Source organism: Microcaecilia unicolor, chromosome 11, assembly GCF_901765095.1.
Source record: "Microcaecilia unicolor chromosome 11, aMicUni1.1, whole genome shotgun sequence".
NCBI classification, from domain to species: Eukaryota; Metazoa; Chordata; class Amphibia; order Gymnophiona; family Siphonopidae; genus Microcaecilia; species Microcaecilia unicolor.
The window spans coordinates 155,618,555-155,633,349 of NC_044041.1; the positions used below are offsets into that span (position 1 = coordinate 155,618,555).

At 44.7% G+C, this 14,795-nt stretch overlaps 1 protein-coding gene across 2 annotated transcripts in view; it reads right to left on the minus strand.

Moving 5' to 3' along the window:
• The window catches only part of LOC115479733 (calpain-2 catalytic subunit-like), a 175,605-nt gene that overhangs the window by 60,619 nt on the left and 100,191 nt on the right, over nucleotides 1–14,795 (minus strand). For both annotated transcript variants that reach the window (XM_030217891.1, XM_030217892.1), the window contains 2 exons: nucleotides 14,157–14,218; nucleotides 12,723–12,791 (listed from right to left, as the gene is read on the minus strand). In XM_030217891.1, coding sequence (XP_030073751.1) covers nucleotides 12,723–12,791; nucleotides 14,157–14,218 — 131 coding nt within the window. The remainder of the gene's footprint in view (nucleotides 1–12,722; nucleotides 12,792–14,156; nucleotides 14,219–14,795) is intronic.

The window sequence follows — 14,795 nt, forward strand, 5'->3', positions numbered from 1 at the left end:
CAGTGGGAATGGGGAACCCACTGCACCCACTCCTAGGGCTAAGAAGTAAATGAGAAGAGGGTCTATTTGTATATTTCCAGCAGAGCAGCTGGGATCATTTTGTCATTGGTACCAGATCCAGGAAGAACCACTTACAGCTACAAGCCTCCTGCAGATCAACTCTTTCAACTAGGACCAAGCTAACTAAGCATGGCTCTGAAGTCTCAGAAAGAATCCCTGAGCCTCTCAACATATCTAACAATAAAGACTGTAAGTGACTACCATCTTTGATACTACTTGACACTAACTGCTACACTGTTATAAGAATGTTTTAGAGAGAGGATATTCACATATTCTCACAAAGAAGGAGTAAGGGATACAAGAGATGTGGAGGAGCATTTTTGATATTACATCTAAGTCTGACTGTGGACGTTTTGTTCAAAACATCCAAAATCCAAATAGCAAATATAGCCATTTTCAAAACAGCAAAATGTCTAGTTTTTTTTTTAAGATGGCCACTTGCTAGATGTTTGTACATTTATCGTTTTGGTCCATGTTTGGAAAAAAAGGCACAAAATCAAGCCATTGGGATGTAAGAGGAGCCAGCATTCGTAGTAGACTGGCCACACAGACATCCCAGCAGCGCAGTGGGGCATCCTAGGAGGCACTGCAGTGGACTTCACCTAAAAGCTTCCAGGTACACATCTCACTGTTGCTCATATATATTATTATATAGTGAGCCTACCAAAAATCTACTGTACCCAACTGTACACCACTACAATAGCCCTTATGGCTGCAAGTGTCACCTATATGTGGGTACAGTAGGTTTTTGGTGGGTTTTGGAGGGCTCACACTTTCCACACAAGTGTAACAATTAGAGTGGATTATGGGTCTGGGACCCCTTCTCCATAGTGCACTGCACAACCATTAGGCTATTCCAGTGGCCTGTTTGCTGCTGTAATAGGACTGGCTATAATATCTGAGCCTGTTATAGAGACTGGCATGTACTGTTTCTTTTACATCTGTGGGATGGGGTCAGTGACCACTATGGGAGTAAAAGGGGGGTCATTCCCTTACCCCTCAAGTGGTCATCTGGTCATTTAGGGACTTTTTGTGGCTTAATCTTTATTAAAACAGGTCTAGATCAAAATGTCTTAGTTTTTGACCTGGACATTTTCATTTTGTTCCATTATAGCTGAAAAACCTCCAGGGCTTAGGAACGCCAAAATTCCACCCTTAACATACCCCTGACACACTCCCTTGAGATTTGGATGCACTGCAGACAAACTGCATAGAAAAACATCTGGAAAATGGGTTTCAAAAATACCGATTTGGACGTTTGGGTGAGAAAAATGTCCAAATGCTGCTTTATGCCACTTTTTAGACATTGTCCTTTTTTGAAAATGAGCCCCATAGTGGACTTTGTAAATACTGTTTTGTTCAATGCCTCTGCCAACATGACTGCCCTGTTATTATTTCTGTCCCAGTTATTTGCTACTTAAGGACTTAAAGTAAACAAGTTGGTTCAGAACACCACCTGTGGAGTGGTCTAACTTATTGACTGTATGAAAAACACAACATATGTGGAGTAACTGCTTACAGCCTCCCAGTTTACCAGTCCCAGCCCTGCTCCTAAACAGTTATGTGGGTGGTTCCCTATACATTCTCTGGGCAGAACCAAGGGACCCAACCTTTCACTACTAAATGGATTAGCTGGATCTCAAATATCTGAATCTAGACTGGGAACCACATGTTGCATCTAAGTGGGCAAACTACCACCAATTCTTGTTTAGTCCAGAACACTTGTTTAACCTTAGGTTTGGCTTGCCATTTTACAAGGGCACAGAGTTGTATAGCCAAATAGTAACTTTCAAGGTTAGGCACCCATGACCAGAGATGGGTTCATTACTTCTTAAAAGTACTTAAGAAAAAAGTAAAAGTACTGGCTTCAAAAGTAGTGAAATAAAAGTAGAAAGTCTTATCCAAAAATTTACTCAAGTAAAAGTAATAAAGTACAGCTCTTAAAATGACTTTTTTACTACAAAGTAAAAAGTATTCTTAACAAGTTGGCCACTGTTGGAAACAGGATGCTAGGCTTGATGGACCTTTGGTCTTTCCCAGTATGCAGTGGCGTACCTAGGGTAGTTGGCACCCGGGGCCGGTCATTTTTTAACACCCCCCCCCCCACCCCAAATCCAGTACTAGGCATGCCGAGAATACAAAACACTCAGGACCTATAGAGCAATTCTACCACACCATAAGCAGTCATTTCTACGAGTCACACAAGGAAAAGGAAAGCATCTTAAACACTACAGTGAGCACTAGAACATCAATTCACCTATTGTAAAACGAAACCAGACAGAATAGTACAGATCGTAGATCCTGCACAGTCAATGCCAACTGAAAGCCATGTCTTTTTCACAAACACAGATACACCCTAATCCACTATAGACTAAGTAATCATAAACTTTCTATTTAGACAAAAATTAAACTGAACCCCCAATGCCAGACTCTGCATACAATGCAACACCACAGAAACAGAAACTGTCCCCTAGTACTGTGCAAAATATAAAGACAGCAGATGTAAATTTGAAAAAAAAAAAACCTAACAAGTACCAATCACCACTTTACAAATTAACAAATAGAAAGTAAAATAATACCATTTTATTGGACTAATACATTTAGCTTTCAGAGGCCAAAACCTCCGTCCTCGGGTCAGTACAGTATAGTGCTGTTACAGTATCCTATCCTGACATGAGGAAGGGGGTTTTGTTCTCTGAAAGTTAGTCAAAATGTATTAAAATTAGTCCAATAAAAAGATTACCTTATTTACATGTTCTATTATAAACATTTAACACATCTACAATACTTTATCCTAAAATAAAAAAAATATATTTTATTTACAGTTTGTCGTCTCTGGTTTCTGCTTTCCTCATCTTCTTTTCACCGTCTTCCTTCCATCCAGCATCTTTCTCTCTCTCTCTCTCTCTCTCTGCCATCCAGTGTCTGCCCTCTCTGCCGTCCCTTCCATCCACTTCCTGCCCTTTCTCTCTGCCCCTTCAATCCACCATTTGCCCTCCCTCTCCCATCCATCCGGGGTCTGCCCTCCCTCTCGCTCCCCCTTCCATCTAGGATCTGTCCCCTCTCTCTCTCTGCCCCTTTTTTCAGCCCCCAGTTCCAGTCCCCTTCTCTCCTCTGAACACCCCCACCCGAGTCCCTTTCGCCCCTCTCCTTCCCCACCTCAGTCCCGTTAAAACCGGCGAAGCAGCGTCGCAGGCAGCGCCTCGTGCCCTGCTTGTAAAAAAAAAACATCAAATCTCCTTCCTTCTCCACGTCTTGACGTCGACTCGGGCCTTCCAATCAAATTGATTGGAAGGCCCGAGTCAACGTCAAGACGAGGAGGGGAAGGAGATTTGATTTTTTTTTTTTACAAGCAGGGCACGAGGCGCTGCCTGCGACGCTGCTTCGCCGGTTCTTTAAATGTGCGGCGCCACAGGGAGGCGGCGGGAGCGGAGCACCCCCCCCCCACCCACTGGCACCCGGGGCGGACCGCCCCCACCGCCCCCCCCCCCTTGGTACGCCACTGCCAGTATGGCAATACTTATGTACTTATGCACAGAATCTAGTATGTTTACAAGCTAACATCCAGGGAGTCACACAAGGTCTTTACTAAAAAATTTAAAAAAAAAAAAAAAAACAGAACAAAAACCATCCTGAACATTGCAGTAGGCAGAAAAACATTAATACACCTATTGGAAAACAAATCAAACTGCATTGGTACAGATTACTACTACACAGACACTTGATGCTAACAGATTACCCCACCTATTTTACACATGAAGTATAGAATAAGTAACCACAAACTAAAAATAGAAATATGTAGAGAAAAACTAAACTGAACCCCCAAGAAACTGTACTCTGCATACAGTGCAAAACCAAAGAAGCAGAAACAGTGACATGTCCCTTTGTACATGCAAAATATAAAGAGAGCAGATGTAAACTTCAAAAACTTACATATTTTTGCTACATTAAAAATTAACAAATAAAACAAGCATACTATTTCAGTAATATACTGTCATCTAAAAAAGTAGGATTTGGTCTCTGAAAGTTAGTAAAAAGTATATATAGTCCAAAATAGCGGTGTCACTTTTTTAAATTTATATGTATTAACTTTTAAAGTGGACTAACACTGCTACCACAGCCTAAAAAAAAAAAAATTCTACCTTTGCTGTCTGGCCATTTAATTTTTCTAATTGTGTTGGTCCAAGTCTTTGGTTACTGCTTTCCTGTCTTCTTTTAACTCTCTATCCAAGGGTCTCCTGTCCATGTGTCATTTTTCCCCCATTCTTTTTCACCTTTTCCACTATAACCAACTCCAACACTGATCTGTTCCAGCTCTGTGGTTGCTTGAGCACTCTCCCCCCTCCCCCATCTACTGCAGTCCTGCAGCACAGTCTCATTTCCTCCCTCTCGTGCACTTCTACCAGGCCCCCGCTAATAAACTACCAGAGGAGACACGCGGGTCTGGCTGTCTGCAGTGCCGCTAGTGCTTCCTGTGCCAGTCATGGAAGTTTACATCAGAGGAGGCGGGCCTGGCACAGGAAGTACTAGCAGTGCTGCAGAGAGCTAGGTCCATGCATCTCCCATGATAATTTATTAGCGCAAGTCTGGCAGAGGTGCAACTGGAGGAAAGAAGCAAACTGTGCTGCAGGGCCATGGTGGATGGGAAAGGAAAGGGAGCGGGCCCTGCACGCAGTGAAGTTACGGTTCAGGCTTGGGAGGCAGCTGAGCCTGACAACAACAAAGTAATAGCCAATCAGCAGCTGTTCTTATCTGGACAGGTGTAGAGGACAGGGACTAGGATTTCCAGGTAATGTCAGACCCTGGCTTGTATCTGATTGGGCCCGAACTTCCAGTCCCAGTTCAGCTGTGTTTGGGACCAGAAGTTCAGGCCCAATCAGCTGCAAGCTGCGTCTAACATTGTTTAGAAAGCCTGTAGGATGGAAAATACGTTTTTTAAAATCTACTTTCCAAATCTGTACTTTGTTAATAAGTACAAAAGAACAGCTTAAATGTAACTCGTTACATTTTTTTTTGCAGTGCTTTTTAAATGTAACTCATTACAAGTGAAAGTACTACCAATTGTACTTAAATACTGTAACAAAGTACAAGTACTTCATTACTACCCATCTCTGCCCACAACCCCATTGTGTTTTACTTTGAAAGAAGACATGGCATGCTACCTATAGTGGTCTATTTATAATTTATTTCATTAAATATTATACCAAGACTTCCGGTGGAGCTGAGCAGCGGGATGGACGTCGCGGTGTGAGCTCCGATCCGCCCGCATGGAGCCCCCGACTTTAGAGCTGCTGAACCCGCGCCCGAACGCCAAATGAATATCGGGGAGTAGCAAGAACATAAACGAACATAAATAGTGAAGTTAACAACGCCGTGGCCGTTCACCGAAAGGGCAAACAACACCTTAACTGAATGAGTGCCTGTACAAGATGGCGGCGGAGGCCGAATCACGAGGCTCATAACGGCCCTCCTTGGTGGTAAGCGTGAGAAGGGATCAACCAGACGGGAGGAGGAAACTTGAACCAGCTGTGGAAGGCAGCGACGGCGAACGGGGAGGACCACGAAAAAGACCCGAGTAAGGGTGGCGCCCTCACGGAGGTGGGGCGGGAGAGCTGGTAAGCCCAATTTCAATTTTTGAAAGGAGAGCTTGAGGGGCCCGCAGGGCGGAATAGCCAAGGATCAAAAGCAAGACCAATTTCGACCCCCTGAGATTGAGGAATTTATAATTACGCCCGCAAGTCTGGGAGATGAATCTGTAGTTTACCTAGGTGCCCTGACCAGGAGGGCTTTTTAGAAAGATCATACCAGATGCGAGGGACATGAACTGAGACTCTGATATACCTACAAGGTAACTTGAGGGCCCGGGACGCAGTGCTGGTAGAGGCCTCGCAATAAATAATAGTTCAGTGAGACTTAAAGGTGCGAGGAGGTCATAAGTGGCTTATTTAATTGTGTATGGAGCAATACTTGAAGCCCATGCCACCAGGGACTACCCGCAGAGGAACAAAATTTGATAAGGAAAAAGTATCACCTTTTAAGACTGGCCACAAAATGGCGGACTCGAAAAGTGTGTATGAGGGAGAATTTACGGAGAAACAATTGGCGCAAATAACAGCGGCGGTGAGTGCTGCCCTAAATCCACGATTTGACTTATTGGCTGGACAGTTAAAAAACCTTGAATCGTCTGGGGCCGAAACGGAGAAGAGAGTGGGAGAAGCCGAAAATCGGATTGCAGCCGCAGAGGACTCTTGTTCTCAGAATACGCAGGAATTAACCAGGCTTCGGGCACAGCTTAAATCGCAACAGGAAAAAATAGAAGACATGGAAAACCGTGCCAGAAGATGTAATTTGAGAATTGTGGGGCTGCCGGAAAAGATTCCTGAAAAAGCACTTGGGCAACTGTTAGAACAATGGTTAAAAAAAGAACTGGCGCTCTCTGATAGCCGAGGAGAGCTGTGCATTGAACGAGCCCACAGGTTGGGGCGTTGGCAACCCAACCTGCAAAGGCCAAGAATAGTCATCATTAAAGTGCTCAATTACCTGCATAAGGAAGAGATATTAAGGGGCTTTCGACTGAAGAGGGACTCACTTGCATATGAGGGGAACCTGATTAAGATTTTTCAGGACTATTCGGCGGGGGTGCAAGAACAACGACGCCGTTTTCACCCAATATGCTCTGCACTGGTATCCAAGAATACTAAATTTATGCTACTTTATCCAGCCGTCCTAAAGATCCAACATGGAAGTCAATGGCGCTCCTTTCAAAACGCACAAGAGGCCCAGCAGTTTCTGGATGTAGAAATGAAAAAGCCAGATACATGACTTTGGGAAGGACTGTGAGTTGAGCAGGACATTTGAGGCCCCCCCTCCTCCCCGGGATTCTCAACTTGGGGAGAGGGGGTGAGGATAAGTGGATGTGGTAAGAGTTGCATTCAAAGTCTCTATTCGAGATTTGGATCATTGATGTATAGTAGTTGCAGATGTTATGATATACACTCAGGGGGCAGTTGATATTCGCCCGGAATTGGGTCTATTTGGGCTAATGGTTGATACTCCCTTGAGGGATGAGGGGTTTAGAAATAAGAAGATCATAGCTAAAGTAGGGGCTTTATGGGGCGAGAGAAGTCTAGGGTATGAAGGGGACCTGGAAGTGTGATAAACGGGGACGAGGGGAGAAGGGAGGGATGGGAAGAGGCTTGAGGCAGGGGAGAGGGGTAGGGAATGGGAGGGATACAAGTTATTTGTGTGTATGTAAGGAGACTGAGTGGGATGTCTGGAGTGATGGGAGAATGGGGAAGGACTGGAAGTTAGTGCTGGGGAGGTGGTGGCTGGGACGCCTCCCTGGCATGATTGCTGGAAGATTGCATGGAAGCATTGACCGACAGATTGGGATTACATGACTTCTTTACAAATTATAACTTGGAACGTGGGGGGTATCCACTCGCCTGTTAAAAGACAAAAAATTTTAAAAACACTTAATGATCAACAGGCATCAGTTGCATTTCTGCAGGAGACACACTTAACAGGAGCAGAACATGCCAAACTGAAGCGCTGGTGGGTTGGGGAAATTTTTGAATCTCCGGCAGTGGGGGGAAAAGGAGGAGTGATCACACTGGTACGCAAAGGCATACATGTGAAGGTTATTAAGATTGTAAAAGATGCCCATGGTAGATATGTACTGGCATCCCTAATATTAGATCGACAGCCAGTAGTGTTATGTAACATATATGCTCCCAACACGTATGAAAAGCGATTCTATCTACAATTAACTCGAGCACTGGAAGGACTAGGAGAGGCCCAGATTATAATGGGAGGAGATTTCAATGAGGCAGCGGACCCATCATTGGACAGGTCCAACCCATCGAGGAGGGAGCTGGCCAGGCCCGGGAGAGGTATAGCAGGGTTGGAAGAGGCATTTGCGGTGGTGGACGTGTGGAGAACCTTGAACCCGTTAGAACGGGATTATACCCACTTGTCGAGAGCACACGCCTCTTTATCTCGTATAGACTATATACTTGTAACTGGGGACTTGTTTACACAGGTGGAAACAGCAAAAATTGGGCCAATAATGATCTCAGACCACGCCTGGGTAATGGTGAGATTGCAGATAAAAGGGGAAAGGAGAGAGGCTTTTGTATGGAAATTCCCAACTTGGCTGTACCGGGACAATCAATTTTTACCTCACTTGATAAAATGTTGGAAGGATTTCAGTGCCAATAATGAGAGTCACAGGACAGACCCAGTGCTCTATTGGGAGGCAGCTAAAGCTGTACTTAGGGGGGAGATCATAGCTTACACAAGTTTTAAACGGAAAGCGAGAAAACAGGAAATCCTTAGATTGGAGAAGAGGGTGACTAACTTACGGAGGCAATACAGTGTAGACCACTCACAGAGAATAAGGGTGCAACTATTAGAGGCGCAGCAAAGTCTAAATGAATTGATGCATCGTACAGTCCAGAGGTCTATGGCCTATTATAAATACCACCTTTACAAATTCGCTAATAAAGGAGGGGGTTTTTTGGCACGGATCATGGGTAGGAAAGCAGGTTATCAGAAGATACTTACATTAAAAGACCGCCAAGGATTACTAGCAAATAAAGATAGTGAAATCTCGGGAATCTTTAAAGAGTTCTTTTCTAAATTATATAAACCACAGGAAGATTTGGTCACACCTAGTGCGGCTTATCTGGCTAGTGTTGAGTTGCCCAAAGTGGATGATGAGGAACTGAGGGTGCTGAATGCAGATATCACTATAGATGAAGTGATGTGGGTAATTAAACAAAGCCCCTTAGGGAAGGCACCAGGTCCTGATGGACTGAGGAATGAGTTCTACAAGTTATTGCAGACAGAAATTGGCCCAGTATTGACCGAGGTCTTTAACATATCAGTCCAACGAGAATTACTGCCGTTACATATGAATCAGGCCCATATAACGGTATTGTTGAAGCCGGGTAAATTGGCGCAATGCCCAGAATCTTACAGGCCCATTTCACTATTAAATTCGGAGGCAAAATTTTTGGCCAAACTGCTAGCTAATAGGCTGGCTAGATACCTTCCCTCCTTAGTAGAACACCCACAAGTGGGATTTGTAAGGGGCAGGAAAATAGCAAAGAATATGAGGAGGATAATCTTAGCGTTGGAAAAAACACGAAGGGAAGGGTTACCAACAATGTTAATTAGTTTTGATGCCGAAAAGGCATTTGATAGGGTGGATTGGGGATTTCTTTTTGAAACACTCAAAGCATATGGTATAGGCGGATTCTTCCTGCAAGCAGTTAAAACTCTGTATACTGACCCTAAAGCGAGAATCCTGGTAAATGGTATAGTCTCGGATTGGTTCCCTATAGGTCGAGGAACGCGCCAGGGATGCCCTCTATCACCACTTCTCTTTGTCTTAACACTTGATCCACTGATAAGAGAGATAAGCAACAATATTGATATAACGGGAGTCCATATCCAGGAAAGGAAATTTAAAATAGCAGCATTTGCGGACGACCTATTAGTCCTGTTGACGAACCCCATGACTTCTTTGAGACACCTTATGGAAAGCATAAAGGAATACGGGGATTATTCTGGATTTCATTTAAACTTGATGAAATCGGAGGCATTGGCGAGTCAGGAGATAGGGAGGGAAGCCTGGGTACAGTTCCCGTTACGGTGGGCGACAGGATCATTTAGATACCTAGGTATTCAATTAACATTGGATCCTATGCAGCTTTATGCTGCTAATATTCCCAAGTTATTGCGAGATACGAGGGAGCAATTGGCCAAGTGGAACTCCCTACCATTGTCACTTTGCGGTAGGATTCATTTATATAGAATGCTGGTGTTTCCAAAATGGTTATATATATTGCAAGTACTGCCTTTATGGTTATGGAAAAAAGATTTGAGGGCGCACCAGAGGCAGGTAGCTAGATTTTGTTGGGCAGGGAAGAAGGCAAAGCTTAAATGGGAATACCTTAAGGGGACTCAAGGGAGCGGAGGGTTAGGTATGCCAGACATGCGACTATATAATCAAGCGTGTCTCCTAAGACATTTAAGAGACTGGATCTTAGGAACGAGTACGTATACAGATTTACAGTTAGAAAATAAGTATTTTAGTCCTTGGCACCTTAATTACTTAATACACGCAAAAACTGGAAATCTCCCTCAACAGGTTAAACACAGTCTACTGCTACAGCCTTTAAGACATTTATGGAAAGTGATAACCAAACTTTGGGGGCATAGCGCAGAGAGTAGTGTGATGTTGCCCATTGTTGGTAATGGGGAGTTCTCACCGGGGCGGGAAAGTAAAATTTTCAGAGATTTGGGGAAGCGGGGAGTGATATTGTTGGGGAATTTTTTATTAAAAGACGGGACAATAATGCCTTATTCTGAGTTTGAGAAACACTACTCGGGAGGATTGTTAGCAAAATTAGCTTATCATCAACTTTCTCACTATGTGCGTAGTCTCCCCACTGTAAGCCTCTTGCCAGGATTTGAAAAGGAAATCCAGGACTTCCTGACTGGGGACGCAGCAGGACAGATATCAGTGTCCTGGTTTCATAAAGTACTGGAGGGGAAGCAACCCAAAAGAGATGTTAAGTTGGTTGCTGAAAGATGGAGTCAGGAGGTGGGAAGTCGAATAGCAGAAGGGAAGATACTAGCAGCGCTTCAGGGAGGTGTGAGGGTGGTGAACAGTGCTGAATTGCAGGAATGTCATTTTCGAACTGTACACAGGGCATATTTCTCGATGAAGCAGGCTTGGTACGCAGGGGCGGTGGAAACAAGTAAGTGTCCTAAATGTGCGACAGTGGGTGCCTCATTTTACCATGGCATGTGGCAATGTGGAGAGATACAAGGGTTTTGGTCAGCTCTCTCCCGATTTATAAGCTGGGTTCTGGGGCGTCAAGTGGTCCTGTCTTTTGAGGGGATGATACTGAGTTCTATGATGGTATGGAATAAGGGAACGCTTGAAGAAAAGATATTTCTTAGTAAGCTCTGTATTCTGGGGAAAAAATGCATCTTAAACTGTTGGACTGTAGATAAAGGTCCCTCGTTTTGGTATTGGAGAAATAAGGTGCACGAGCTCATGTTATGGGAAATGCAAGATGCCCGCAACACGCCAAAGAGGCGGCTGCGATTTATAAAAATTTGGAAGGCGTATATAAATAAAATATCCCCACGAGCAAGGAGTCAAGTCCTGAATACTTTAGGGTAGCTGGAGTGCTTGAACGAGAGTGGAAAGAGCGTGAAGTTAATTGTTAAGTCAGACATCATTGCTAAGTGGTAGAGTGCATGAGAAGGGAGGGGGGAAGGGGAAGATCAATAAAAAGCCTCTGAGATTTTGATGATACAGTTATGTTAATGAAGGTCTTAATGTTAGATGCAATGTGTTAAGAACGTTCTAGATGCATAGAACCTATGAACTTCAGTAACCATAATGGGATGGAGGGGAAGGGGGGAAGAGCAGAGAGTCTGAGGGAGGGGGGAGGGGAGTAGTTGGGATGGGACTGTTATACTGGGTAAAGAACAGTGATAATATTAAAGAGTTATGTTCTAACGTGTTACTTTGGAAGGGACTTGTGTTTGTTTTGCTTCGTGAATATGTGTGAATATTTAGAACAAAATGTATGAAGATGAACAGATAAGGATGGGGATATGTAGGGTATAAAATGATGACTGTCTATACGAGTTAAACTCTACTAATGTATGAGGTGAGATAGAGAGGGAAGTATGGTTACTGTTGAGAATATGTTTGTATTGATTTATCATCAATAAAAACTGTTATTATTAAAGTAGAGGGGAGGAGGGAGGGTTAGGGGGGATGGGGAAAAAAGGTCAAAAAGATTGATGATGGACTTTATTATTGTATTTCTATTCTGAAAGTTTGATGATGGTTTTTATGGTTAAACCAGATATTGGATGTGGTTAATTTTGTCTTCATCAATAAAAAATGTTGAAATATAAATATTATACCATGCCTGGAATATCTACTGGTAAACAGGGCCACTGAGAGGAGGGGCAAGGGGGGGACCAAATTCCCCCGGGCCCGTCCTCCAAGGGGGGCCCAGCACGGGGTCTCTCTCTCTACTTTTCCCCTCATGTCACACATGCTCGGTTTTGATGAAACCGAGTATGTGCGTGAGGGGTAAAGCAGCCGCAGGGGCAGGGCAGGCAATGTGGCAGAGTGAAGAACAGCAATGGAGGAAGGCTTCTGCTGGCAGAGCTTGTGGATCCCTGCCAGCCAAGGTATTTAGAGTTGCGGCCGGGGCGGGGGAAGCGGTAGCGGCAATCCTGGGGGGGGGGGGGGCAGCAGCGATCCTGGGGGGGTTGGGGTGGTGGCGGCGGCCCTGCCTGGGGCCCAGCTCAGTGTCTCGGCAGCCCTGCTGATAAAATGTGAAATAGGTAGTACAATATGGGAAGTACTCTCATTTTATACCCTAGCAACATCAGGTTGAGCTTAGACCAGGATTCCAGTTTATGTGAGACAGAAGCAATGGAACGTTTACTTTAAAGAAATCAGTGGGACACTACTTTAAGACTATTGGAGTACTATAGCTCCCTTCTCAGCTTGAGCACTTGAAGCCAGCCAGTGTCCACCTACCTCTAATAAAATGCACTTCTTCTGGTCCATAGCTCTGACATATGAATCAAAGCTGTCATTGGGCTGTATACCATACCTTGAGATTCTGAATCCAGGCCACCAGCTCTTCTGCCTCCAGGAGTTCCAGTTTGCCCAGATGCCTGCACTGATGACAATGGTCAGAAAAAGTAACTTAACAAAAAGATACAAAGCCCATATCTGATAGCATGGAACAGCACTACTGGCAGACCAAGTTAGGACTATCCATAGGGCCCATCTAGGCACAAGGCACATGAACGCAGCGCTGCGTATACCTTGTAGCGCTATAGAAATGCTAAATAGTAGTAGTAATGAACACTGTAAACAGACCAAACTAGAAGTGTGCATGGGACCCTAGCTGCACTGAAAGTAGCCATGTAAGAAGTATGCATGAGGCCCACCAACGGCTCTGCAATTGGACCAATCTCACAGCATGCATAGGGTCCATCTAAGGCACAGAGGACATAGGTTCTGCAATAGGACCAAGAATGGGGCCCATCCAAGCCTCAAGATATGAGTACACCAATGGAACTAAGCTCACAGCATGCACGGGATCCATTAAGGCACATAGACAAAGAGCTCTGCAATGGGGCCAAGCTGACAAAATGCAATGGGTCCATCTAAGACAGGATGAGTTCTGCAATGGTAACAAGATCACAGTATAAACAGAATCCATCTGAGGCACAGAGAACAGCATGCAAACGGTTCATGTAAGGCATGGGGTACATAAGCTCATCACTGAGAACCCAGAGCATGAAAGGAGGCAAAGATAGGGTTACCATATTTGCCATGACAAAAAAAAGGACACAAATATAATTCAGTCATGCCCCTGTCACACCCTATCGCCCCACCCCACCACACTCCTGCACCGCTGTGTCACCTTGACCCTCCCCAAGAAAGCCAGATTCCCTCTCTCCCCCAATGTATGTCCCCTCCCCATATCTTTTTTCCAGCCCCACTCCACCCACCTTTTTTACGGCTCCCTCCCTCCACCCACATGACTCCATTCACATCCCCTCCCCTCCTCTCCTGTACCTTGTCATCGTGCCCTGGTGGTCTAGTCTTCTGCAGACCTCTTGCTCTCAGAGTCTCATGAGGCCACTGCTTGAACTCTTGGCAGCCATTTTGAAGTGGTGCCAGAAGTGAGAGGTCTGTGGCTACAAAGGCAGGAAAAAGAGATCTCTTTCCTGCCCCAAAGAGGTCACTAGACCACCATGGCATGATAATAAGGTACAGGAGAGGAGGGGAGGACACCCTGAGGCCCGCTTGCCTGCCAGCCTATCTATTTGTCCGCAAACCCGGACAAATGGGCAGACTGGCAAAACCTGTCTGGATGCCCCCCCCCCCAGTGTCCTCAAAAAGAGGATATGTCCAGGTAAAACCGGACATATGGTAACCCTAGGCAAAGAGCTGTAAGGGGACCATGCACAGGAACACAGTGGACATATGTATCAGAGAGGCATGCAAGTGCTGTTCTTGGGACAAAGGATACTTTTATTCCAAAGACCAATGTCCGACAGGTTTCCAGGCTCAGGTGATGTCTTTCAGGCAGCACTGCCACAGCGAAATATAAGGGAAGGGAAGCAGAAAGGTATTAGAGAGAAATAAGAGGACAGAAGAATTTACAATGGAGTATAAAAAAACAAATCATTTACTATACCTTATCCGCCAGATTCTGTATAGGTCACCCAAAGTTGGATCTGCAAATCTGGGCAGGATCCTCGATCCTCACTAAACTAATTAGCCAATTAAGCGATAACAACCAATTATTTGCATTAACAAGCACATAATTGGGAATTAGGTGTGGATCTGCCCTATGCCCTCTTCTAAACATGTGTGCCTAAATTTCATAGCGTGCACCTCCAAAGGTGGTGTGGCCATGGTAGAGTCATTCCCAGAATTCAGGCGCGATGTTATAGAACACTGTGATTTACATGCCTAACTGCCATTAGTTGGGCACCAGCATTTATACCAGCTTTTTGGCAGGTGTAAATGCTCACACCCAAAGTTAGGTGCAAAATGCTACTAAGCTAGTATTCTGTAATTGTCGTTCGGCACAGAGCACTCTTTGCAGAATACTAGCTTAGTGTGAATCTTCCCAGCACCTACCTTTGGGTGCCATTTATGGAAA